The sequence below is a fragment of the Pristiophorus japonicus genome, chromosome 15 (genome assembly GCF_044704955.1).
Source record: "Pristiophorus japonicus isolate sPriJap1 chromosome 15, sPriJap1.hap1, whole genome shotgun sequence".
Taxonomy (NCBI): Eukaryota; Metazoa; Chordata; class Chondrichthyes; family Pristiophoridae; genus Pristiophorus; species Pristiophorus japonicus.
The window spans coordinates 109850898-109877836 of record NC_091991.1 but is presented as its reverse complement, the minus strand read 5'-3'; the positions used below and the strand labels follow the sequence as shown (position 1 = coordinate 109877836).

General features: G+C 42.8%; 1 protein-coding gene across 2 annotated transcripts in view; it reads left to right on the top strand.

Moving 5' to 3' along the window:
* Nucleotides 1-25879, top strand: part of lmtk2 (lemur tyrosine kinase 2) — a 199360-nt gene extending 173481 nt beyond the window's left edge. For both annotated transcript variants that reach the window (XM_070900769.1, XM_070900770.1), the window contains 2 exons: nt 10323-10583; nt 20004-25879. In XM_070900769.1, coding sequence (XP_070756870.1) covers nt 10323-10583; nt 20004-20032 — 290 coding nt within the window. In that variant the 3' untranslated portion in view covers nt 20033-25879. The remainder of the gene's footprint in view (nt 1-10322; nt 10584-20003) is intronic.
* The last annotated feature ends 1060 nt before the right edge of the window (nt 25880-26939 follow it).

Here is a 26939-nt window from a genome sequence, read left to right as displayed (position 1 = left end):
AAGGCATGGATGAGGTCTTCAGCAGTGGATGAGCTGAATCAAGGGCGGAGATGGGTGATATTACGGAGGTGGAAATAGGTGGTCTTAGTTATGCTGCGGATATGTGGTCAAAAGCTCATTTCAGGGTCTAATATGACAGAGGTTGCGAGCAATGGTTCAGCCTCAGACAGAAGTTGGGAAAAGTGATGGAGTTGGTGGCTGGGACCGAAAACAATGGCTTCAATCTTCCCTATATTCAATTGGAGAAAATTTCTACTCATCCAGAATTGGACGTCGGTCAAGCAATCTGACAATTTAGAGACCGAGGAGGGATCAAGAGAAGTGGTAGAGAGGTAGAGCTGGGTGTTATCAGAGTACATGTGGAAACTGATGCTGTGTTTTTGGATGATGTTGCCAAGAGGCAACATGTAGATAGGGAATAGGAGGGGCCAAGGATAGATCGTTGGGGGACACCAGAGGTAACGATATGAGGGGCGGGAAGCGCAGGTGTTGCAAGTGATTCCCTGGCTATGATTAGATAGATAAGAATGGAACCAGGCGAGTGCAGTCTCACCCAGCTGGACGACGGTGGAGAGGCGTTGGGAGAAGGATAGAGTGGTCAACCTTGTCAAAGGCTGCAGACAAATCAAGAAGGACAAGGAGGGAGGGAGTCGGTCACTAAGGCACGGAAAGCGGGAAAGATGGGCACGGATTTGGGAGGCAACAACACATTTCAAGGACTTTGGAGAGAAAAGGGTGGTTGGAGATGGGGTGGTAGTTTGCAAGGGCAGAGGGGTCTAGGGTTGTTTTTTTGAGTAGAAACAAAGTCGTCATCCAAATTATAAATTGTGTATATTAATCTTCAGATATAATTTTTGTAAAACTACATTTTTTAATGCAAGTTTTCAAATGTACTTTTTATCTTTTAAAATCTTCTATCTTGCTTTTTAGGCTGGTTTGCAGGATATGTTTGCACTTCTTAGCCTTAACACTCATAAAATAACCAGTGGTATTAGCACAAGCCTTTCCACGCCAGTCTTTTACTTATATTTAACTCATCCACAATCAACCATTTATCTGTTTATTTCATGCAGCAAGTAGAACCTTGGATTATTCTGTCCAGCAGTCTGGACCACTGATATTGCTTTGTGATAAAAGAAAAATCTTGCATTTATCCAGCACCTGACCATGTCCTCAAGATGTGCCAAAGCGTTTCATAGAATCATAGAAATTTACAGCACGGAAGGAGGCCATTTCGACTCATTGTATCCGCGCCGGTCAATAAAGAGCTACCCAGCCTAATCCCGCTTTCCAGCTCTTGGTCCATAGCCCTGCAGGTTACAGCACTTCAAGTGCACATCCAAGCACTTTTTAAATGTGGTGAGAGTTTCTGCCTCTACCACCCTTTCAAGCAGTGAGTTCCTGAACCCCACCACCCTCTGGGTGAAGAAATTTCCCCTCAAATTCCCTTTAAACCTCCTACCAATTAATTTAAATCTATGTCCCCTGGTTGTTGAACCCTCTGCTAAGGGAAATAGATCCATCCTATCTGCTCTATCTAGGTCCCTCATAATTTTATGCACCTCAATAATGTCTCCCCTCAGCCTCCTCTGTTCCAAAGAAAACAAACCCAGCCTATTCAATCTTTCCTCATAAAATTTTCCAGTCCAGATAACATACTTGTAAATCTCCTCTGTACCCTCTCCAGTGCAATCACATCTTTCCTGTAATGTGCTGACCAGAACTGCACACAGTACTCTAGCTGTGGCCTAGCTAGTGTTTTCTACAGTTCCTGCTCTTGTATTCTATGCCTCAGCTAATAAAGGCAAGTATTCTGTGTATACCTTCTTAACCATCTTATCTACCTGGCTTGCTACCTTCAATGATCTGTGGACCTGCACTCCAAGGTCCCTTTGTTCCTCTACACTTCAGTGTCCTACCATTTAATGTGTAATCTCTTGTCTTAGTCTTAGTCCTCCCCAAATGCATTACCTCACACTCCTCTGGATTGAATTCCATTTGCCACTGTTCTGCCCACCTGACCAGTATTGATATCTTCCTGCAGTCTGCAGCTTTCTTCTTCATTATCAACCACCCAGCCAATTTTAGTGTCATCTGCAAACTTTTTTATCATACCCCCTATATTCAAGTCTAAATAATTAATGTATACCACAAAAAGCAAGGGACCTAGTATTGAGCCCTGCCATCAGTTGCATGCGGTTCTGAGGAGGACGGCCAAGCAGGCTCTCATAATATTTTCAATGCAAGTCCTTTGCCTGAAAAGAAAGTTCATGTCAGGACTTCCATCTAGCACCAACAGGGCCTTACAGATTGTCCAATTAATGTTTTTTTGAAGAGTAGTCACTATTGTGGCTGTCAATGTGCACATAGCAAGCTGTCACAAACAACAAATGAGATGCCCTCCCTGGACCTTCTCTGACTTACTACTCTTCTCTTCCAACTGACTCCCTATCTCTTACAGAAGAACATAAGAAATAGGAGCAGGAGTAGGCCTTTTGTCCCCTCGAGCCTGCTCCGCCTTTCAATAAGATCATGGCTGATCTTACCCTGGCTTCAACTCCACTTCCCTGCCCGCTCCCTTTAACATTCGACTCCCTTATCGTTCAGAAATCTGTCTATCCCCACGTAAATTTATTCAAAAACCCAGCCTCCACAACTCTCTGGGGTAGAGAATTCCAAAGATTCATGACCCTCTGGGAGAAGAAATTTCTCCTAATTTCTGTCTTAAATGTTCATCCCTTATTCTGGGGCCAATTTTGGCCATGACTTGCATCAATTTTTTTGAAGTAAGTTTTTTCTGGCGTAAGTTTACAAAATGCCATTTTCCTCAAAGTATTTGCTCCAGAGTAAGTCAGTTAGGTACTATTTTTTTTTTAGGTCAGTTTTTTCAAAAGGGGGCGTTCCCAGACACTTACGCCAGTTTTGGCCATTTATGCCACTTTGGCTAGCAAAAACTTACTCCAAATCGACTTAGGTCAGCGTATGTGGTCAGCTCTGAAAAACCTTGCGGGCAGTGAAGAAAAAGCAGCGCACGTTCGGCAGACATTGGGGCAGGGATAGAGGAGGGAAGGAAACTGGAGAGGACCTCAACAACCAAGCACCAAACATTGCAAGGAAAAGCTCAAACAATTAAAATACTAATAAAAATTAAGTAAATCCTACCGGAGCAATGCCAGCTGCTGGCCGCGATGTCGCGGGGGCGGGGGGGACTACTAAATAAAAAAATAGAATTGAAGTCCTTACCTGCCCGGGAACTCGGCCGGCCGGTGCGGGAGGCCACTCAGCCGGGGGTAGGGTGCAACGAGATCTGCCGTCCCTTCGGCCGGGGATAGGGGCTGCGAGCATTGGGTCCTGCTCACAATCCATAGGAGGGCAGGAGCATGCGCGCAGACTTTACTGAGCATGCGCGCAGGTGCTGGCAGTACTTTCTGCACTGGCCTGTTTCTCTTTTCCCCCCCTCCCCCAATAGACTGCACGCCACGACTCCGAAGAACAACCAGGATGGGGCCCCTTTTTTCTGGCACCCTTTCTTTCCAGCGCGCAAAGTCGGCGCGCTTCAGGTCAATGTTGGGCCCTCAAACTATGTCCCCAAGAGGGGAAAAATTCTCTCTGTATCTACCCTGTCAAGCCCCCTCCGAATCTTATACATTTCAATAAGATTCTTCTAAACTCATTCTTCTAATGAGTATATAGGCCCAACCTGCTCAGCCTTTCTTCATATGACAACCCCTCTATCTCAAAACTCAACCTCGTGAACCTTCTCTGAACTGCCTCCAATGCAAGTATATCCTTCCTTGAATAAGGAGACCAAAACTGTACGCAGTTCTCCAGGTGTGGTCTTACCAAGGTCGTGTACAATTGGAGCAGGACTTCTCTGCTTTTATTCTCCATTCCCCTTGCAATAAAGGCCAACATTCCATTTGCCTTCCTGATTACTTGCTGTACCTGCATGCTAACTTTTTGTGCTTCATGTACAAGAGTCCCCAGATCCCTTGGTACTGCAGCATTTTGTAATCTCTTCCCATTTAAATAGTAATTTGCTTATTCATTTTTCCTACCAAAGTGCATAACCTCACATTTTCCCACATTATGCTTCAACTGCCAAATTCTTGCCCACTCGCTTAGCTTATCTATATCCCTTTGTAGATTCTTTGCATCCTCCTCACAACTTGCTTTCCCACCTATCTTTGTATCATCAGCAAATTTGGCTACATTACACTCGGTCCCTTCATCCAAGTCATTAATATAAGAAATAGGAACAGGAGAAGGCCATTTAGCCCCTTGGGCCTGCTCCACCATTTAATAAGATCATGGCTGATCTGATCATGGACTCTGCTCCACTTCCCTTCCCGCTCCCCAAAACTCTTTATTCCCTTATCGCTCAAAAATCTATCTGTCTCCGCCTTAAGTATATTCGATGACCTAGCCTCCACACCTCCCTGGGGCAGAGAATTCCACAGATTTACAACCCTCAGAGAAAAAATTCCTCTTCGTCTCAGTTTTAAATGGGTGGCCCCTTATTCTGAGCCTAGATTTAGTTTCCCCTAGGAGTAAAAATATCCTCTCTGCATCCACCTTGTCGAACCCCCTCATTATCTTATATGTTTCGATAAGATAAATTGTAAATAATTGAGGCCCCAGCACTGATCCCTGTGCCAACCCACTAGTTACAGTTTGCCAACCTGAAAATTACCCATTTATCCCGACTGTTTTCTGTTAGTTAGCCAATCTTTTATCCACGCTAATATATTACTCCCAAACCCGTGAACTCTTATCTTGTGCAGAAACACCTTTATTGAATGTCTTCTGGAAATACAAATACACAACATCTACTGGTTCCCCTTTATCCACTCTACTCATTACATCCTCAAAGAACTCCAGCAAATTTGTCAAACATGATTTCCCTTTCATAAGACCATGTTGACTCTGCTTGACTGCATTATGATTTTCTAAATGCTACTTCCTTAATGATGGACTCCAGCATTTTCCCAATTACAAATGTTAGGCTAACTGATCTATAGTTTCTTGCTTTCTGTCTCCTTTCTTTCGTAAATAGGGTGTTAGATTTGCGGTTTTCCAATCTATTGGAACACCTCCAGAATCCAGGGAATTTTTGGAGATTACAACCAATGCATCCACTGTCTCTGCAGCCACTTCTTTTTAAGACCTAGGATGCAGGCCATCAGGTCCAGGGGACTTGTCCACCTTTAGTCCCATTAGTTTGCTTAGTACTTTTATCTCTAGTTTCTTACCCCCCCCCCCCCCCCCACTCCACTAGGCCCTTGATTATCAGTTATTGGGATGCTTTTAGTGTCTTCTACCATGAAGACCGATACAAAATATTTGTTCAAAGTCTCCACCATTTCCCTGTTGCCCATTATTAATTCTCCAGTCCCATCCTCTAAGGGACCAACGTTTACTTTAGCTACTCGCTTCCTTTTTATATACCTGTAGAAGCTGTTACGATCTGTTTTTATATTTCTTGCCAGTTTACTCTCATATGCTATCTTCTCTGCCTTTATAATTTTTTTAGTTGTCCATTGCTGGTTTCTAAAAATGTCCCAATCCTCTGGCCTGCCACTAATCTTCGCAACATTGTATGCCTATGTTTTCAATTTTATACCATCCTTAACTTCCTTAGTTAGCCTTCTCTTAGAATCTTTCGTTCTCTTATGGAATATATCTTTGCTGAGAGTTATGAAATGGCCCCTTAAATGTTTGCCGCTGCTTTTCTACCGTCTTACCCTTTCATATATTTTCCCAGTCCACTTTAACCAGCTCTGTCTTTATACCTTTGTAATTACCTTTATTTAAGTTCAGGACACTAGTTTGAGATCTAGTTTTCTCACCCTCAAACTGAATTTGAAATTCTACCATGCTGTGATCACTCTTCCAAAGAGGATCCTTCACTATGAGATCATTAATTAATCCAGACTCTTTACACATTACCAGATCTAGAATAGTCTGCTCCCTGGTTGGTTCCACAACATATTGTTCCAAGAAACAATCCCACATACACTCTATAAACTCGTCCTCAAAGTTACCTTTGCCAATTTGATTTGTCCAATCAATATGAAGATTAAAATCGCCCATGATTATTGCCGTACCTTTCTTATAAACCTTCATTATTTCTTGATTTATACTCTGATCTACAGTGTGGGACAGATTAGGAAAAGGGGAGGTGCAACGAGACCTGGGTGTCATGGTTCATCAGTCACTGAAAATGGGCACGCAGGTACAGGAGGCGGTGAAGAAGGCAAATGGTATGTTGGCCTTCATAGCTAGGGGATTTGAGTATAGAAGCAGGGAGGTCTTACTGCAGCTGTACAGGGCCTTAATGAGGCCTCACCTGGAATATTATGTTTAGTTTTGGTTTCCTAATCTGAGGAAGGATGTTCTTGCTATTGAGGGAGTGCAGCGAAGGTTCACCAGACTGATTCCAGGGATGGCTGGACTGTCATATGAGGAGAGACTGGATCAACTGGGCCTTGATTCACTGGAGTTTAGAAGGATGAGAGGGGATCTCATAGAAACGTATAAGATTCTGACAGGACTGGACAGGTTAGATGCTGGAAGAATGTTCCCGATGTTGGGGAAGTCCAGAACCAGGGGTCATAGTCTAAGGATAAGGGGTAGGCCATTTAGGATTGAGATGAGGAGAAACTTCTTCACTCCAAGAGTTGTTGACCTGTGGAATTCCCTGCCACAGAGAGTTGTTGATGCCAGTTCATTGGATATATTCAAGAGGGAGTTAGAAATGGCCCTTACGGCTAAGGGGATCAAGGGGTATGGAGAGAAAGCAGGAAAGGGGTACTGAGGGAATGATCAGCCATGATCTTATTGAATGGCGGTGCAGGCTCGAAGGGCCGAATGGCCTGCCATACCAGGAATCAATCTGGTGAACCTTCGCTGCACTCCCTCAATAGCAAGAACGTCCTTCCTCAGATTAGGAGACCCAAACTGAACACACTATTCCAGGTGAGGCCTCACCAAGGCCCTGTACAACTGCAGTAAGACCGCCCTGCTCCTATACTCAAATCCCCTAGCTATGAAGGCCAACATACCATTTGCCTTCTTCACCGCCTGCTGTACCTGCATGACAACTTTCAATGACTGATGTACCATGACACCCAGGTCTCGTTGCAGCTCCCCTTTTCCTAATCTGCTGCCATTCAGATAATATTCTGCCTTCATGTTTTTGCCACCAAAGTGGATAACCTCACATTTATCCACATTATACGGCATCTGCCACACGTTTGCCCACTCACCTAACCTGTCCAAGTCACCCTGCAGCCTTTTAGCATCTACCTCACAGCTCACACCACCACCCAGCTTAGTGTCATCTGCAAACTTGGAGATATTATACTTAATTCCCTCATCCAAATCATTAATGTATATTGTAAATAGCTGGGGTCCCAGCACTGAGCCCTGCGGCACACTACTAGTCACTGCCTGCCATTCTGAAAAGGACCCGTTTATCCCGACTCTCTGCTTCCTGTCTGCTAACCAGTTCTCTATCCACGTCAGTACATTACCCCCAATACCATGTGCTTTAATTTTGCACACCAATCTCTTGTGTGGGACCTTGTCAAAAGCCTTTTGAAAGTCCAAATACACCACATCCACTGGTTCTCCATTGTCTACTCCACCAGTTACATCCTCAAAAAATTCTAGAAGATTTGTCAAGCAGGATTTCCCTTTCATAAATCCATGCTGACTTGGACCGATCCCGTCACTGCTTTCCAAATGAGCTGCAATTTAATCTTTAATAATTGATTCCAACATTTTCCCCACTACTGATGTCAAGCTAACCGATCTATAATTACCTGTTTTCTCTCTCCCTCCTTTCTTAAAAAGTGGTGTTACATTAGCTACCCTCCAGTCCATAGGAACCAATCCAGAGTCGATAGACTGTTGGAAAATGATCACCAATGTGTCCACTATTTCTAAGACTACTTCCTTAAATACTCTGGGATGCAGACTATCAGGCCCCGGGGATTTATCAGCCTTCAATCCCTTCAATTTCCCTAACACAATTTCCCGCCTAATAAGGATTTCCTTCAGTTCCTCTTTCCCACTAGACCCTTGGTCCCCTAGTATTTCCGGAAAGTTATTCGTGTCTTCCTTCATGAAAACAGAACCAAAGTACTTGTTTAACTGGTCCGCCATTTCTTTGTTCCCTATTATAAATTCACCTGAATCTGACTGCAAGGGACCTACGTTTGTTTTCACTAATCTTTTTCTCTTCACATATCTATAGAAGCTTTTGCAGTCAGTTTTTATGTTGCCAGCAAGCTTCCTCTCATACTCTCTTTTCCCCCTCCTAATTAAACCCTTTGTCCTCTGCTGTATTACAAAATTCTCCCAGTTCTCAGGTTTGCTGCTTTTTCTGCCCAATTTATATGCCTCTTCTTTGGCTTTAACACTATCCCTAATTTCCCTTGTTAGCCACGGTTGAGCCACCTCTTCCCCATTTTATTTTTACTCCAGACAGGGATGTACAATTGTTGAAGTTCATCCATGTGATCTTTAAATGTTTGGCATTGCCTATCCACCATCAATCCTTTAAGTATCACTCGCCAGTCTAATCTAACCAATTCAAGTCTCATACCATCAAAGTCATTTCTCTGATCTTAATTACCCTATGCAAATTTGCTCATGGCTCAGGTAGTAATCCAGAGATTATTACCTTTGTGGTTCTGCTTTTTAGTTTTGTCCCTAGCTGCTCATAATCCCACAGCAGAACCTCTTTGTCCTGCCTATGTCGTTGGAACCTATGTGGACCACGACAACTGGATATTTCCCCTCCCACTTCAACTTCCTCTCCAGCCCAGAGGAGATGTCCTTAACCCTGGCACCAGGCAGGCAGCATAGCCTTCAGGACTCATGCTCTAGGCTGCAGAGAATAGTATCTATTCCCCTAACTATACTGTTCCCTACCACTACTACATTTCTTTTTACTCCCCCAATTTGAATGGCCCCCTGTACCACGGTGCTGTGGTCAGTTTGCTCATCCTCCCTGCAGTCCCTGTCCTCGTCCACACAGGGAGCCTCGAACCTGTTGGACAAGAGCAAGGGCTCTTCCACCAACAGTCATCTCCTTTTCCTCTCCCTTTGAGACTGAAATCAAATGAACACAAAGAAGTTTTATTCCTGTGTTTAATGCTGATGGTATGTCTTGCAGTAAGACATTGATTTATTTCAAAGTACACCACATCGTAAAACCCAGTGCTTAGATCATTTATTTCATGAATCCATCAAGTTTTTTTATCTCTCTCATTATACTGCAATTGCATTATTCCTTTCAATGCTAACATTCACCGCGACTTTGAAAATTACACCCAGACAAACAAACAAAGACAGATCTCTGCAAATGGGCTGATTTGTAGATCAGCTGATTTTGACATGAAGCTGTATTTGGAATAGGTTTTAATGGTTGGATCTTGCCTGCTCACAGGCAATCGAAAGCTGGTGAATGTCGGAGGTTAGGATTACACTGAATACAACCTATGGTGCAGTTTGTACTAGTTCTGACTTGCCCCTCCTGCTCCCACTCTCCATGGCCTACGGTTCTGCTCATTCCACACAGTTCTTATTCAGTTCCAGAACATCAGAAGTGGCCTGGAGTGGATTGACAATAACATGGACCTGTAGGCATAAGATCAGAGTGAGTTGAGGACTGGGCTATGGCCAAGCCTCTGCCAGCTTTAGTCTCTGCGACGCACTGGTTATTGGCAGCTGGAGTTTCCCACCCACCCATTGCAGAATCCCTCCGATTGCGATTTCTCTGTGAATTATTGGACTCTTCCACCATTTTGAATGTGTGATGCCGTACTGGGTGAAGAGCACTTGAGAGGTATGAGGCAGTGCCCACGAGGAATTGGGTTAACCCGAAGCTCAGTTCTACAACTGTTAAAAAAGAAAGACGTGCATTTATATAGTGACTTTCACAAGCTCAGGCCATCCCAAAGCGCTCCACAGCCAATGAAGTACTTTTTTGAAGTACAGTCACTGTTGTAGTGTAGGAAACACGACTGCCAATTTGCTCACAGAAATTGTCATTGTCCCACAAACAGGAGACTTTAATATGATCACTTGGATGAGATAGAAATTCAGATCCCAGCACCTACGGCACAGTATGCTAATCCATTGTACTGCCCACTCCTACAGAGTTTATTTACAGAGAAGGATACCCCAATTTCATTTTCCTCTGTTTTTTTTAAATCGAACTGAAGAAAATATTGGTCTAATTTTAATCGTGGTTTTATGTTGCAAATATAATTGGTGTAATATAAATGCAATGCAATGCTTTCCTCTTTCAGGTGGTGGTTTTGAATGGGAAGATGATTTCTCCATGTCGTCTTCAGAGTCATCATTTATCTCACAAACAGCAAATCGTCTTGCTTCGTTAAAACAGTCTCCGTCCCCCTCCTCGAGATACTTTTCACCTCCGCCATCCTCCCGGAGCTTGGAGCAAAAGTGGACAGATACATCGTCGTCATATTCTCGTTTTTCTATCTCCCCATCCAACATTGCCAGCTTCTCTCTCACTCATCTCACTGATTCAGACATCGAACAAGGAGGTAAGTCTTTCAGCTATTCAGATGTTTGCTATTCCTATTTTTTGGGGGGGAAATCGAAGATCAGGTTCAAATAAGTGTGTGTCAATTAGTATCATAGAAAGATGATCTGTGGATAAGAAAAGGTTATCTCCGTCTGGACGTGGTCTTTCCAGATTATGTACAATCTGTCCTATTGTGAATTAGGAAAGAACTGAATAAATAGATATCTGGTTAGAGGAATGGGTTTGAGGGCATGAGGAGATGGGTATTATTTGGTGATCTCTGATGGTTTCTATGCTGTGAGCATTGTGGAAATCGGCAGAGAGCAACTGGCCAGCTCTGAATAATGAAATGTAAATATTTGTGGTGTGGAATTTTGCCCAGCTATCTTGGGGGTCAGGCGCAACATTTTTAACTGATATTCGAACTCTATTCCCTTCCCGCCATCCCCATTAAAAGTCCTTTTCGCCAGCCCGTGTTGGGTTTCTGTAAGAAGATTAGGCATTGGCCAGTGGTTTCCTCCTGCACCATTTAGGTGGGCTGCTGACCAGAGATACGACAGAATCACGGAAACTCTGCCCGTTTAACTGCTCACCGCGCTGACCAAGGAGGGTCAGGCGAGGGGAAAATAGAGGGAAGAAATCTGATTTAATCGCAACAATCGGCAACCTAACCACCCTGGTGCGAAGTGAGCTCTATTGTGGTTCTCTGAGAGATGAAGCCGCCCCAAGCTGATTTGCCTACTGCGTGTTATTTGTAGGATAGACTGGTCTATTAAATTAACCGCTTTTAACTCCAGTTACCTCTACCACTGTGTGCTTTTCATATGGGTGGCCATTGTTCACTATTAACCAGTCTGACAAATGTAGGCACGTTGAAATTCAGTCAATGTAATATAATTTTTTTAACTTTTTTTGCTGCGCAGTTTTTCGTATATGCATGACCTGATGTGTTCTCTTTAGTGTAAAAGCACTATACCTAATGCATTAAAGCCTCTATCAATCAAGGGCTGATTTGTCCATCCGTTTTACTTCCAGAAATACCGCATGCAGTGAATGAGTCAGTTTTAAATGGCATTAGCAAACAGTTACTATGGATCAGGGGACACACAGGAAGCACATCTGTTGCTAGACTGAGCATAACAGCTGGTTTCAGCTCTTCAGGTTAATGTATCATTGTGAACTTCCAGTTAAAAGATATTTTAAAAATTGCTGTTCAATCAGCAGCTGCCTGATCGTGCGATCCGTGAGCTGCACCTGTCTTTGCCTTCAGTAGCATTAAAGAAAGTGGCAGACCATTTCCCCCTTCTTCGCCATCTTAACCTTTAATTGGCCCCCTCAAGAGTAGGTATTTATTCCATATGCACTGCATTGGGTTGATAGCAATTCTAATTCATTGTTTTTGTATTAATTGGGTGTTAACATTAAGTTTACAGAAATGCAATATGAAAACATAAGAAAAATCAATAAAATAATATCTTACAAGAAATCATTTAGTTGTGAGAATCTGGAATACAACGATACAAAGGATGCTACCTTAAGGTTTGGGAGTGCATCATAAAAGCTACATTGCAGGGAACACAAATGCTCTGATTTATGTTATGTGGATTTGGCACTATTTTTATACAATGAAAGGGTATCTTTTATATTGTATTTACTTTTGCATGTATGGTAATAAACCCGCCTCGGTTTCAAACTTCTATTTTATATCTGCTTACCTGTTTAAAAATTGTAGCTTTAAGAGATTTAACCTATATTATCATGCAATCCCACTTCAATGCATCAACAATATTTTTAAAAGAGAGAAAAGAAAGCTGGTGTTTCTGCGCTAGGTAACCTGGCATCACTGCAAGGGCAGAATCTGGGGATTTACAAACCAATCAACACAAACTTTCCTCAATAGTTCACCTCCGAATGTGCTCTTTAAACTCCTGCCCCATATGAAGTAGCTAAATGGTGGCTTTAAAGGCACAGGCCAGGTTAAAAACAGCTCCATCTTCACTGTGAATCATTACAACTGTGCTTCAGACCCCAGACGACTAACGAGCAACACCACAGGAAATCAGCTAGTGTTTTATATCATAATTCAAGAGTTAGCCTTGACTGACGAGGGTTAGAATTGCTGCCCAGTTTGTGGCGTTTTACCGAATGTCTGAGCAGGGTTAATGGAAGCTGTCGCAATTGATGCTTATTTTCCTCCGACGAGGGATTGGCTTTGTTGGGGGGGGGGGGGGTCTGTCTTCTGTTAAAAGGTATTAATGGTATTCATTTACAAAGTAAGTCCTACATCCATCATTCTGAGGTCCCAAAGGCTTCAAACCAGGCGGATTGTGGGTAGTTAAAGTCACCCGTAGGAAATGGAGCAGCTGCAGAAGCCAAGATAAATGCATTCTCCTGGCCTTCATTTGTAATCAGTTATGATGGTTTTAAATGGCAAATGCGTCTGTATAAACAGGGCTAAGTGGTTCGGCTGCAGCCACTAGTGGCACTTAGTGTGAGTTGTTACATTTACTCTCGAGCTGTTGTCATTATTGAGACTCAAGTTTATGCTATTTTTTCATGTTCTGCCCCTTGCTGTGTAGTCTCTCCACACTTTCCAGGAGTGTGATGTGGGTTTTCTAGCCAATGTCCGACTTCCTGAGACTGGGGACTCTGCCACGTTATGGCACTCCACAGTTCTCATCGATGTTTGTTTGAACTGTTTTTTGTTTACTAAATTTACTGAGTGGTTGCTGATATTTCAAAGGTTAAATCGAAAGTTTCATTTTGAAGTAGTTCTGTCCCGTGGGAATAGAATGGAATGGAATGACCTCCATTTTTGCGGCACTGTGGTGTCAGGACGAGGCGCAGTCAGTGCAGGTATACCATGGCCTTTTACCAGTTGTCAGCCCCAGCCTTACAAAAGGGGCCCCCAACTGCGCCGATCATGGATTTCTCCATTTCCCACACATTGCCAGGTAGTGCTGATGGAGAATGGTTTGTGCAGTGGGCCCTCACACACTGGACAGACATTTCCCAAGTACCTTTCCCAGCGGGGTTCTTGCAGATGTCGGAGGAGATTTTATCCATCAGTCTGGGTTGGATTTAAATCTTGGTCCCAGAGGTGCAAGTATGCTGTTCCCCATGGTCATTTTTTTATTAGTTAATTTGTAGGCCTGTTTAAAATTAATTCCAAGTTTTACCTTGTTTACTGGGTCTCTTGGTTTAACTTCAAAGAGCTTAGGGCCCAAATTTCCCCATGAGTTGCACCCTTTTTTTTGGTGTAACTTTTTAGTTGCAAATATGGCCATTTAATTTGCGCCAACGTAAGTGAGTTAGTTAGGTTTTTTGTTAGGTCAGTTTTTTTTTCAAAAGGGGGCGTTCCCAGCCACTTACACCATTTATGCCAATTTGGCCAGAAAAAAGTTGTACTCAACTAACTTAGGGCAGTGTATGTGTCCACTTTTGTCCGCACAGAAAGACCTTACTTACAGTTAAGGAATCGGCGCAAGTAACTACATTTAAGACACCACCAAGCACCACAAAGCATAAAAAGTAATAAGCAATTAATTAACAAATAAAATAGAAGGAACCCTGCCCCTAAAGCACCAAAATCAATCAGTAAATAATAAATAAAAAATAGAACTCCTACCTTAGGGAACGCTGATGAGGAAGGTTTCACAGACAATTTTTTCCTCGTCCAACATTCCCAAATGTGAACACTTTTCCAGCAGGGGCGGAGGTCGGGACTCAGGAGCTGGAGAAGTGCCGGGCGCTGAAGGAGCATCGGGAGAGGGGTGGTTGGGACTTGGGAGCCAGAGGAGCATCGGGACTGGAGGAGGGAGGCCGGGCAGGTGATTGTCGGCCAGAGGGGAGGATCAGAGGCCTCGGGGAGGAGGGAACAGAGGTCTCGTGGGTGGAATCAGTGGTCTCTGTGTTGGAGGTCAGTGGGAGATTGGATGCCTCAGGTTGTCCGATTGTGGAGCATGGTTGAAGCAGGGAAGGCAGCGGCCGGCCTGTGCGGCAGGCCACTCGGCCCGGGATAGGGGCGGCAAACATTGGGCCGTCCCTTCGGCCCGGGATAGGGGCAGCGAACATCGGGACGCACTGGGAGGGCGAGGAGCTACTGCGCAAGTTCACAGACTCCACTGCGCATGCACACAGCTGCTGGCACTGTTTTTGGCGCAGGGCTGTAGCTCTGCCCCCCCCCCCCCCACTGTGATCGCCACGCCAAGCCCTAGGAAGGTCCACGGAGCGGGAAGAATAAGGAGCTACATTTTTGGCGCCGTTTTAGGAGCATAAAGTCATAGAAACATATAAAATAGGTGCAGGAGTAGGCCATTCAGCCCTTCTAGCCTGCACCGCCATTCAATGAGTTCATGGCTGAACATGCAACTTCAGTACCCCATTCCTGCTTTCTCGCCATACCCCTTGATCCCCCGAGAAGTAAGGACTTCATCTAATTCCCTTTTGAATATATTTAGTGAATTGGCCTCAACAACTTTCTGTGGTAGAGAATTCCACAGGTTCACCATTCTCTGGGTGAAGAAGTTTCTCCTCATCTCGGTCCTAAATGGCTTACCCCTTATCCTTAGACTGTGACCCCTGGTTCTGGACTTCCCCAATATTGGGAACATTCTTCCTGCATCTAACCTGTCTAAACCCGTCAGAATTTTAAACGTTTCTATGAGGTCCCCTCTCATTCTTCTGAACTCCAGTGAATACAAGCCCAGTTGATCCAGTCTTTCTTGATAGGTCAGTCCCACCATCCCGGGAATCAGTCTGGTGAATCTTCGCTGCACTCCCTCAATAGCAAGAATGTCCTTCCTCAAGTTAGGAGACCAAAACTACACAATAGTCCAGGTGTGGCCTCACCAAGGCCCTGTACAACTGTAGCAACACCTCCCTGCCCCTGTACTCAAATCCCCTCGCTATGAAGGCCAACATGCCATTTGCTTTCTTAACCGCCTGCTGTACCTGCATGCCAACCTTCAATGACTGATGTACCATGACACCCAGGTCTCGTTGCACCTCCCCTTTTCCTAATCTGTCACCATTCCGATAATAGTCTGTCTCTCTGTTTTTACCACCAAAGTGGATAACCTCACATTTATCCACATTGTACTTCATCTGCCATGCATTTGCCCACTCACCTAACCTATCCAAGTCACTCTGCAGCCTCATAGCATCCTCCTCGCAGCTCACACTGCCACCCAACTTAGTGTCATCTGCAAATTTGGAGATACTACATTTAATCCCTTCGTCTAAATCATTAATGTACAATGTAAACAGCTGGGGCCCCAGCACAGAACCTTGCGGTACCCCACTAGTCACTGCCTGCCATTCTGAAAAGTACCCATTTACTCCTACTCTTTGCTTCCTGTCTGACAACCAGTTCTCAATCCACGTCAGCACACTACCCCCAATCCCATGTGCTTTAACTTTGCACATTAATCTCTTGTATGGGACCTTGTCGAAAGCCTTCTGAAAGTCCAAATATACCACATCAACTGGTTCTCCCTTGTCCACTTTACTGGAAACATCCTCAAAAAATTCCAGAAGGTTTGTCAAGCATGATTTCCCTTTCACAAATTCATGCTGACTTGGACCTATCATGTCACCATTTTCCAAATGCACTGCTATGACATCCTTAATAATTGATTCCATCATTTTACCCACTACTGAGGTCAGGCTGACTGGTCTATAATTCCCTGTTTTCTCTCCCTCTTTTAAAAAGTGGGGTTACATTGGCTACCCTCCACTTGATAGGAACTGATCCAAAGTCAATGGAATGTTGGAAAATGACTGTCAATGCATCCGCTATTTCCAAGGCCACCTCCTTAAGTACTCTGGTATGCAGTCCATCAGGCCCTGGGGATTTATCGGCCTTCAATCCCATCAATTTTCCCAACACAATTTCCCGACTAATAAAGATTTCCCTCAGTTCCTCCTCCTTACTCGACCCTCTGACCACTTTTATATCCGGAAGGTTGTTGGTGTCCTCCTTAGTGAATACCGAACCAAAGTACTTGTTCAATTGGTCTGCCATTTCTTTGTTCCCCGTTATGACTTCCCCTGATTCTGACTGCAGGGGACCTACGTTTGTCTTTACTAACCTTTTTCTCTTTACATACCTATAGAAACTTTTGCAATCCGCCTTAATGTTCCCTGCAAGCTGCTTCTCGTACTCCATTTTCCCTGCCCTAATCAAACTCTTTGTCCTCCTCTGCTGAGTTCTAAATTTCTCCCAGTCCCTGGGTTCGCTGCTATTTCTGGCCAATTTGTATGCCACTTACTTGGCTTTAATACTATCCCTGATTTCCCTTGATAGCCACGGTTGAGCCACCTTCCCTTTTTTATTTTTACGCCAGACAGGAATGTACAATTGTTGTAGTTCATCCATGCGGTCTCTAAATGTCTGCCATTGCCCATCCACAGTCAACCCCTTAAGTATCATTCGCCAATCTATCCTAGCCAATTCATGCCTCATACCTTCAAAGTTACCCTTCTTTAAGTTCTGGACCATGGTCTCTGAATTAACTGTTTCATTCTCCATCCTAATGCAGAATTCCACCATATTCTGGTCACTCTTCCCCAAGGGGCCTCGCACAATGAGATTGCTAATTAATCCTCTCTCATTACACAACACCCAGTCTAAGATGGCCTCCCCCTAGTTGGTTCCTCGACATATTGGTCTAGAAAACCATCCCTTATGCACTCCAGGAAATCCTCCTCCACCGTATTGTTTATAGTTTGGCTCGCCCAATCTATGTGCATATTAAAGTCACCCATTATAACTGCTGCACCTTTATTGCATGCACCCCTAATTTCCTGTTTGATACCCTCCCCAACATCACTACTACTGTTTGGAGGTCTGTACACAGCTCCCACTAACGTTTTTTGCCCTTTGGTGTTCTGCAGCTCTACCCATATAGATTCCACATCATCCAAGCTAATGTCCTTCCTAACTATTGCATTAATCTCCCCTTTAACCAGTAATGCTACCCCACCTCCTTTTCCTTTTATTCTATCCTTCCTGAATGTTGAATACCCCTGGCTGTTGAGTTCCCAGCCCTGATCATCCTGGAGCCAAGTCTCCGTAATCCCAATCACATCATATTTGTTAGCATCTATTTGCACAGTTAATTCATCCACCTTATTGCGGATACTCCTTGCATTAAGACACAAAGCCTTCAGGCTTGTTTTTTTAACACCCTTTGTCCTTTTAGAATTTTGCTGTAGAGTGGCCCTTTTTGTTCTTTGCCTTGGGTTTCTCTGCCCTCCACTTTTCCCTCATCTTCTTTCTGTCTTTTGCTTTTGTCTCCTTTTTGTCTCCCTCTGTCTCCCTGCATTGGTTCCCATCCCCCTGCCATATTAGTTTAACTCCTCCCCAACAGCACTAGCAAACACTCCCTCTAGAACATTGGTTCCGGACCTGCCCAGGTGCAGACCGTCCGGTTTGTACTGATCCCACCTCCCCCAGAACCGGTTCCAATACCCCAGGAATTTGAATCCCTCCCTGCTGCACCACTGCTCAAGCCACGTATTCATCTGCGCTATCCTGCGATTCCTACTCTGACTAGCACGTGGCACTGGTAGCAATCCCGAGATTACTACTTTTGAGGTCCTACTTTTTAATTTAGCTCCTAGCTCCTTAAATTCGTTTCGTAGGACCTCATCCCTTTTTTTTTTAACCTATGTCGTTGGTACCAATGTGCACATACAAGTCGCCGTATCTTGGGTAAGTGCACCGGAAAAGGAGGTTGGGGAAATTTGGGCCGAACTTAAAACTGAACATTTTAGTTTGCTTATCTATCTCCTTTTGTGAATATTACACAAATTCACAATGAAGACCTATCACAGCACATCTTCAGCATATTGGAGAGATTAGAGGAGCTGGTATTGTTCTCTTTGGAGCAGAGAAGGTTAAGGGGAGATTTAATAGTGGTGGTCAAAATGTTGAGGTGTTTTGATGGGGTAGTTGGGAGAAATTGTTTCTGCTGGCAGGAAGGTCGGTAACCAGAGGACACACATTTAAGGTGATTGCCAAAAGAACTAGAGGGGAAATGAGAAAAAAATTTTACGCAGCGAGTTGTGATCTGGAACGCACTGCCTGAAAGAGTGGTGGAAGCAGATTCAATAGTAATGTTCAAAAGAGAATTGAATAAGTACTTGAAAAGGAAACATTTGCAGAGCTGTGGGGAAAGAGTGAGATTAATTGGACAGCTCTTTCAAAGAGCCAGCACAGGCACGGTGGGCCGAATGGCCTCCTCCTGTATTTTATGATTCTCATTTCAGCAGTGCCTTTCAAAGCAGGTTCACATGCGCACATCTATTGAGGCTTACGCAGGGGTGTATATATTGGACAATCCGTGCGCCAAATTTGTAGCTGTTCAGCGAATGCCAAGTTCTTTTGCTTATCAAGGCTATGCGACGTTGGAACAACAATGTGAATGGAACACGTGCATGGTGTGAGTGCAGCAGCTGTGCAGTAGGAAAATAACCACCAAACACACATGGTCTGGCCGTTTCTATCTCCTTTAGTTTTTAATGTCTAAAGCAAACCAGGGTTATTTACCCATTTAAGAAAAAGTAAAGCAGAGAGAGGATCAAGTTCTACATGTACTGGTGACACCCAATTCTACCAATGACCTCAAGTTCAAAAGATGCTTTTTCATCTGACATCGAATCCTGGATGAGTCAAAACTTCTTCAGCACGGTGTCAGCAAAGTCAAAGCCATCATTTTGTGTCTGGCAACGGATCTGATTCTTGTTCATCTTCACAGCTGCTGCTCAGGCTGAATCTGCCGATGTGCAAACTCTCCAGTTCCATTAGACTCTATCGAGATTTTTTTAATCTCCCAGTTGATCCCCTCGCCCACAGTCGGTCTGTCACCAAGACTACACTCTCCCACCCTGCATCATTGCCTGCTTGCACCCCTCGCTTTCCCCAGCAATGCTGTAACACTTTATGCTCCATTCAGCATTCTATACAAGCTCCTCTTTCCCCTTCCCTCCCCACGTAATCTTGTTGCAGCCTGTGCACATTTTCACAGCCGTATGTGCGTAGTGCCTAAAACTGGTGAAACATGCTCTCTCAGAATTTCTTTTGTTCAGAAACCTTGATGAAGGGTCTTGACCCATAATGCAAGATGTGTGGAGATTAATGATAGAGGCGAGATAATATGAAGCAATGGTTTGGTGCATCCAAGCAGTGATTTAAAAGGCTGTGGCACAGTGTATTCTCCCGAGATGAAGGTTAATGAAAATGAACAACCCTTTTTAAAAAAAAATATATATATATATTATATATATGAGTTTACTCCCTCCCCCACCCTGACTCTGCATTTAATGCTCAATATAAAACCAACAATATAATGAGGATAATGAACACTTTACTGGTCTGTCAGTGAAGCTTAATGTTCTCTAATCTCTAATGTTCGTTTGCACCCTTTGTTCCTAGGAAGCAGTGAAGATGGAGAAAAGGATTGAAACGCAACAGGGACGGAAGGGTGCATTGATTTTCCTTGTTTTAATAATCAGGCAATTTGACAGAGCAAGCCAGTTCAGATTTAAAATAAGATGGATGAATCACCAAATCTTCTTCCAAGAAAATGTAATGAGTCAATTCACAAAAAGGTATAAAATGTTTGAATTTTTGTGTGTGGTATATTAAAGCTATTTTGTCCTTGTTGGACAGCAGTCTGTGTCGGATCAAGGTGGGGTTGAGAGAAGTTTGGGCAAAAACCTTGAGTTGCCCCTGGACTCAACACTTGGCAATCTCCTATCAAATTCTTTACAGCTTTATGTATAATTTCAGTTTGGCAGAACATAGGATTGTTCATTGTTCACTTAAGTTTTTTGTTCCCTTTAAAAAACTGTAATGAAGACTTGGGGAAAAAAAAGATCCATTTTATCTGCAATTTTCTGTATAAAGTGTTCTAGTTAGCCAGTAAATGCTTGCTTTTTTCAGGGGTAGGGGAGAGAGAGGGTAAACAATAAGATAGATTTCATGCTATGCCTCCTCAAAGGTGCATTGGGGTTTAAAAGGAGGTTTTGTTCCAGAATCTGCATTACGCTCTTTATGTAAAATGCGTCCAGTGATTTTATAGTACTCTGGTTTTGTAGCTGAGCTCTCGATCACCTCCATATGCAGATAGTGCTGTCCAATGTGGCAGTCTTAGTTTCCAGTAGGAATATAGATGGGATGCCCGAAACAATGTTTTACGATTGTCATTTTCTGATGCATACTTTTAGCTGCATGAAAATTCCATATGCCTTTTGATAATCGTACCTGTTCTTTTCAGACTGGGTGAAGTTTGCAAAGGTTGCAGCCTGCCTGCCAACAGCTGTATGAAATCAGTGTCTCACAACTGAATTATTTTTATATTTTGAACACTACACATGACACAATTGGTTTTGAAACAAACCCCCCACAGCTGTGACCAATGTGTGCTAACCGTTCTGTATACAAGCCTTCAAACATTCAAAAAAAACACATACCATTTTTAGGGATGTTACTTTACTACGTAGCAACTGATATTTACAGTACATGTAGTTCATGCGCTTCAGTTCTAAAATCCTTAGTATTTGTTCTGAGGCCCATGTGAGTGGTATGTCTTCATACACTTTCCTTTTGCAAGTCATTGGTCCCTATATTGCAGCCCAGAGCCCAGCGATGGTCCCACCTTCCTCTTGTGGCTCTCGGCAGATAGTGCTGCTCTGTGTGTCTACGTCCTTATCCACAACCCACCAATTCTGCAGGGCTGGGATTTGTATATTATAAAAGCTACCGAGACTGAGTAACACTGTCATAAGTAGTATAACTTTTAAGTGTCGTACAGATAGCAAAATAGTTGCCCAAGTATGGCACGGGGTAGTGTCATGGAGAGGGTAAATGGAGAGTGTTTCAGGTACAGTGGTGACTTTCCAAGAGTGGAAAAAGTCGGACTACCCAAATAGAGCATTAGATGCCTATTCAGTGGTATGAATCCCAGCTTTAACTCAAAACAAAAATTGTGATGAATTCTGCACCCCTCTATAGATAATAAATACTTGGTAATTTATTTTTGGCCACAGTGATTTAGAGATTAAAACCGAGGAAAAATCAGCAAAGTTTCCTGTTGATTGTTGAAGCATGTTTCCTGTTGACATATAAAAAGGCAAAGTCTGTGCTTAGAATGAAAAACCATATTTGAACTGTGAATGTATAAAATATATTTTATTCTATTTTTCCTCCGACTTTATTTCTTTATTTTTCTTGCCCTAAAAGTGTCAAGTGGCAGGTAGTGTCTTGTGGTTCGTACCTCACTCAGGTTGGCCATGTGTAAGCCTAGATTGTAAGCGTTGTAAGTTGTTCACTGTGGGATCCATCACAGCCTTTTCCCCAGACTCCACATGCACACGCTCTTCCAGCTGGGGATTACTAGCTAGTGATCAGGAGCCCTTGCTTGATGGTCTTTATCCCAGGCCATGACTGCTGATAGCTGTGTGCCAACTACCGCTGAAATCAGTGAACGCAGGCGATGTCACAGGTCAAATCTGCAACCTTGTACATCTCAGCACATCGCTCACGGATCTTTTTAACAGCACAGATCCATTCGGAGAGTTTTCTTTTTCCAACTCTCCAGCCTCGCTCCTGATCTTGGGAATGTAACTAATCTCCCCAGCCCTGGGGAATACCACCACAGAAAATAAAGCACTTTTTTGAACTGTAACTCTCATCTTCTGGATATCTGGTATTGATGGAATGAGGGCCTGCTGTCAGTGGGTGGGGTGGGGGTGTAGGAAGAATGCTAAAGCCTGGTGTACCTTGTATTGTACGACTTTAGAGTGGGGAGATTGGAATCTTCAGGACATTGAGCTGTATGTGGGTTTTTAGCTCGAGTAAGTCTAGCTGCTGAGAGAAACCTGCTTGCAGTCCTCGTCTCTCACTGCTTTTTATGGCCCAGTTTTTGTCAGAGAATTGGAAAATGCCAGCTTTTGCTGTGGGATTTTTAACAATCACAGAGATGGCCGCCTGCCTTTGGTCTGCAGGACTCCGTTTCTGCGACCTCTCTGGGCGATGCCAGAAGGATCTGTCCAAAAAGAAATTAATCCAATGGAAGGCACCACAGACTTTTACAGTGGGCTCTCCCTAATTGGTGCAAGCCAGGGGCCTGACATACCATCGATATTTTGCAAAATCTGGAAAAAGGATGTACAAAATCATGGCAAAAAGGCTCATCTTCACTGATGACTGATGCAGAACTGAAAATTGCCGTGGAAGTGGATTTCTGGGAAGCAGGTTAGATAAATTAGATTCAGCCCAGAAACTTCTGTAAAGTTACAGACTTCTCCGTGATACCTGTTTGGGATGGCTAGTTCACCCACAGTATATGTAGGTTATAATGGATAATAAGACCATGTGCTTTGCCAGAACTCTTGACAGCTATTTGGCTGGAAGACTAAATTGAGGAATGTAGATTTGACCAGGGCATCAATTTTACCTGATGGGTTGATTTCTAGCCCTGACTCTCTGAAATCTAATTAACAGCACGTGCTGGGTCTTTTGAATGCCTGGGCTTACGAGAATATATTGATTAGTGTTTTTGAGCAAAACCTCCATTAACCAGTAGCAAACAATGTCCGACAAAATCAGTAATTAGCTTTTCTAAATTAAAAAAAATGTTGACATTACATCAAGCGAAACAGGAATTGGAGTAGTCTTTTAATTATTGATAAAATTAGTACACATTCTCCCGATTCCACCACTGAATTTTGAATGACGACATTTGTAGGATTTCCCTTCCTAGTTTGATCAGGCCGTAGGATAAAGAGAGTGGATGACCCCTTAAAGGTGTCAGATCTATATAGATTAATAACTGGACTTCAGTACCATTCAGCGCTCGGTGCCTGAAGGTACGCAGACGTTATGGATAATGGAGCAGTAATGGATTCAAAAAATGGAACATTTTGCATGTGGAATGTCCCCATGTTAAATTTTAAAGCATTATTTTAAAAAATTTTGAAAATTGTGAAAATTTTGCGCCTCTTCTCTGTTGTTGCTGTTACCAGTCTGGAAACAATTGCTAGAGTCTGGATTACGGTCAGGCAGTATCCTGGGGAGAAGGGGTAAGTGCGCAGTTCCCCCACCCAGGAGATAGCTCTCTAACTTTCTTGCACGCGTTTGCAGCGCTGCACTCCTCGTCCCACACTGTCTAAATATTTACACCAGCTTCAAAAAGGTGGGTTTAAAAACATCCAGAGGCCAGCTACTGGCTGAGACTCGAGTTATACTGCAAGTTAGTGCCTCTGCAAAGCAGAAACCATGTTATGATACTAAAATGGCTATAGAAACACACTCTTAAGAATTGCAGTGCCCTGACCAAAACATTCTTGCTCCACTGCACACCATCCCTGTCTCATGAGTTTATCCAAGTCATTTTTGCTGTCTAAAAATAATTCCTGTAATCCCTGGATTGTGTTAGTTTGAAACACACTCCCAACATTACTGTTTACATATTTAAAAATTAAAACAAAATATAGCATGTTAATTTTGTACTTGCATGTGATTCCGGTACTGTGGGATCTGCCCCCCTGTGGTGATCTTGTAAAAATGATGAACGGTTGTTTATCAGGTGATGGGACGAGCACAATAGCTGTGTGTTCAGACTGGAGGTGCATCCTGGCATATGTCAGTCAGAAATACTTTGTTGGTTCAGTTGAATGTTAGAAAATAGCGTATTGACTATATATATATTTTAGTGAGGAGCACCCCTCTCTCTTGGATTACACTACTATACCTCTTTTGTACACGCATATTTGTTGCGATGGAATACTCCATTACATTATTGAGGTGCCAGCCAAATTCTAACTTTGAAACTACTAGTATTGGTAGTTGTGCAATATCGTAACCTTGAACACCAATCCCTTCGTTATCTAACAGTTTAGTTTGTCTGTGAGCTATTACTAGAGAAGACTGTACAAAGCAAAAAGTATTTTCATATTTCTTGTGACAAGTACAGAATATATATTTTCCAGTGACACATGTTTCTATTTATAAACCCAAGCTCTTCACAACCAAGGGTAGAAATAATTTAGGAAAAAAACATTTGGCCCTTGGACAGCTAATGCAAAATCACCTGTTTTCAATTCAATTCTATTGGCCTCAGGGGAGGAGGGGGCACAATCTAGACTGTTGCCTTATGAAGACGCAGTTGAGGTGAGTGACCCACTTATGCTAAGTAAAATAATGCAGACTTGTATTTTTGTGTTCACTTGTGGTTGTCAGTCTGTACTTGTGTACTCGATGCTAGTCAGTTGGTTACTTTTCTGGTGAGATGTTTAAGAAAGTGGCTGAAAGCAACATGCACGTAAGAACGATGCGATCCTTTTAACATTGCCCTCCATCCAATCGTGATGTGGTTGTCGAGCAAGCCACATGCACCAAACTCTTTGGCAGGCAAAACAGCTGGCAAAATAACTTGTGCAATTACTGGTCTTACTACATGTGAAGCAGCTTTATTCTGTGCTACGCACCATGAATTTTAATCTCGCTTCCAGTTACCTTGTTGGGTTGTTCAGAACAGTACAGCTGTTGGGCGATTTTTTGTTTCTTTAAACTCGGTTCTCATCTCCAACAGTACTGAAAGTTCTCAGAATGCAGTGCCGAAGATAAGCTGTATAAATTGTTGCTCACATATTAAAACAAAGTGCAAATATAGGTTCCAGCATGCAGAAGGTTTTGCCGTGTTACTGCACAAGTCGGAGATGTTTTTGATTAAACGATGCAGTGTGGTCCTACCATATGGCCCGACCAATTCTGTAAACATGAGCCATGGGAATGTGCCTCAATGATCAAAAGCTGCATGTTCCTTTTAAAAAAAAAAAACCTTCCTGTAGGGGTTCATGTTTGAAAATGATTTGTAAATATTGAAGACTCCCCCGCCTCGCCCCCCCCCCTCCCCCATATCCCATTTAAAATCGAAAGTTGCGTGTACTTTTTTGTCAACAGTAGCCTGTTCTACATTATTTTGAATCTACTTAAATCATTGACGGAAATTTTGTTCAATGCATTGCTTTATCTTGCACATTTGAGAAGTGTAACTTAATGTTTGATGGTACTGGATGTATATAAGTGTTTAATTCTGTCTGTAAATGGGAGATGATGTAACAAAGTCATAGGTACAAGGTTTCCTTTTGTAATTTAATAAAAATATATTATGAAATTATTGATTACATATCACGGTTAATAAAAAAGAAATCAGGTCACAGTCCATGAAATATGTACATTTTGATATGTAATATTTTTACTTTGATTTCCATGCATAGTGTAATTCAATAAATTGTTTGTAATTTAAATGCACTATGGATATTTAATATTCAAAATAAAGTCAAATGAATTAATTTACATATTTAACTTTGTCCGCCTTGTCGTCTTTCATCTTGTTTAAGGGGAATTTTGAATTTTGCCTTCCAATTTAGAGATCAGCTCATTGTTACCATGTATCTTTGCGGTATTTTCATAAACTAGCCAGTCAAACTAACAGTGCGAGATGACAAAATTCAAAGGCATCATTTGTACTGCTCAGACTATCCTAGCTACATGGTAAATTGACATACACAGACTTATCTGCTTGATGATTTTAGCAGTGTTGGCTCTCAGAATGTGCTCGATGTTTCTGAAACTGGTTTTGTGAGTTCGAAATTTGCTTTACTGATTATGTACACAAAGTAACTTGAATTGCTCTTCTTGCACAAGTTGCATGCAAAATAGTCCGGCCTGTAATTTTCCTGGCAAGTAGATAAAGCCAAAATTGGAGGGTGGGGGTAGGGGACTTACAACACACTTGCTGTTTTAGCCATCTGCTTTTTAAATGGTCTTTTCAGAGAGGTAGTATCAAAGTTCTGTTATTTTAATTTTCTAGGGATTTATTTTTAGTGGAGACAAATGATTTTGGGTAGATATGAACACCCATGCCTTGCAGCAAGAATTCTATAACTTGTCAATTTTAGGACGCAAGGAATATTGCATTGTTGATGTCCTGTGGCCTAAAATTACAGCGGCCATCATTTGTGATGAGGTGTCAGGTAATTTTTTACATTTTTTTGTGTTCTGAAACCATTTTATCCACATTAACAAAATCCCAGTGTACTGCACCAGAAACTGTCGGGAATGCTACGGATCTCCAATTTATCAGATCTAGTTTCTTCGTTACTGGGATACTCCTGAAACCTGCAGCAAATCCTTAGAATAATAGTGAAAGGGTCTGGAATATAATAAACTCTGGTTATTCATGAAATTGTAATGAGTTACCAAAATATATTCCAGCAGTACAATATTACTTGAATCACAACTTCCTGAACCTACTGCATAAACTGATGGTAAGTTCTTCATAAACCTGCCATTACATGTAAG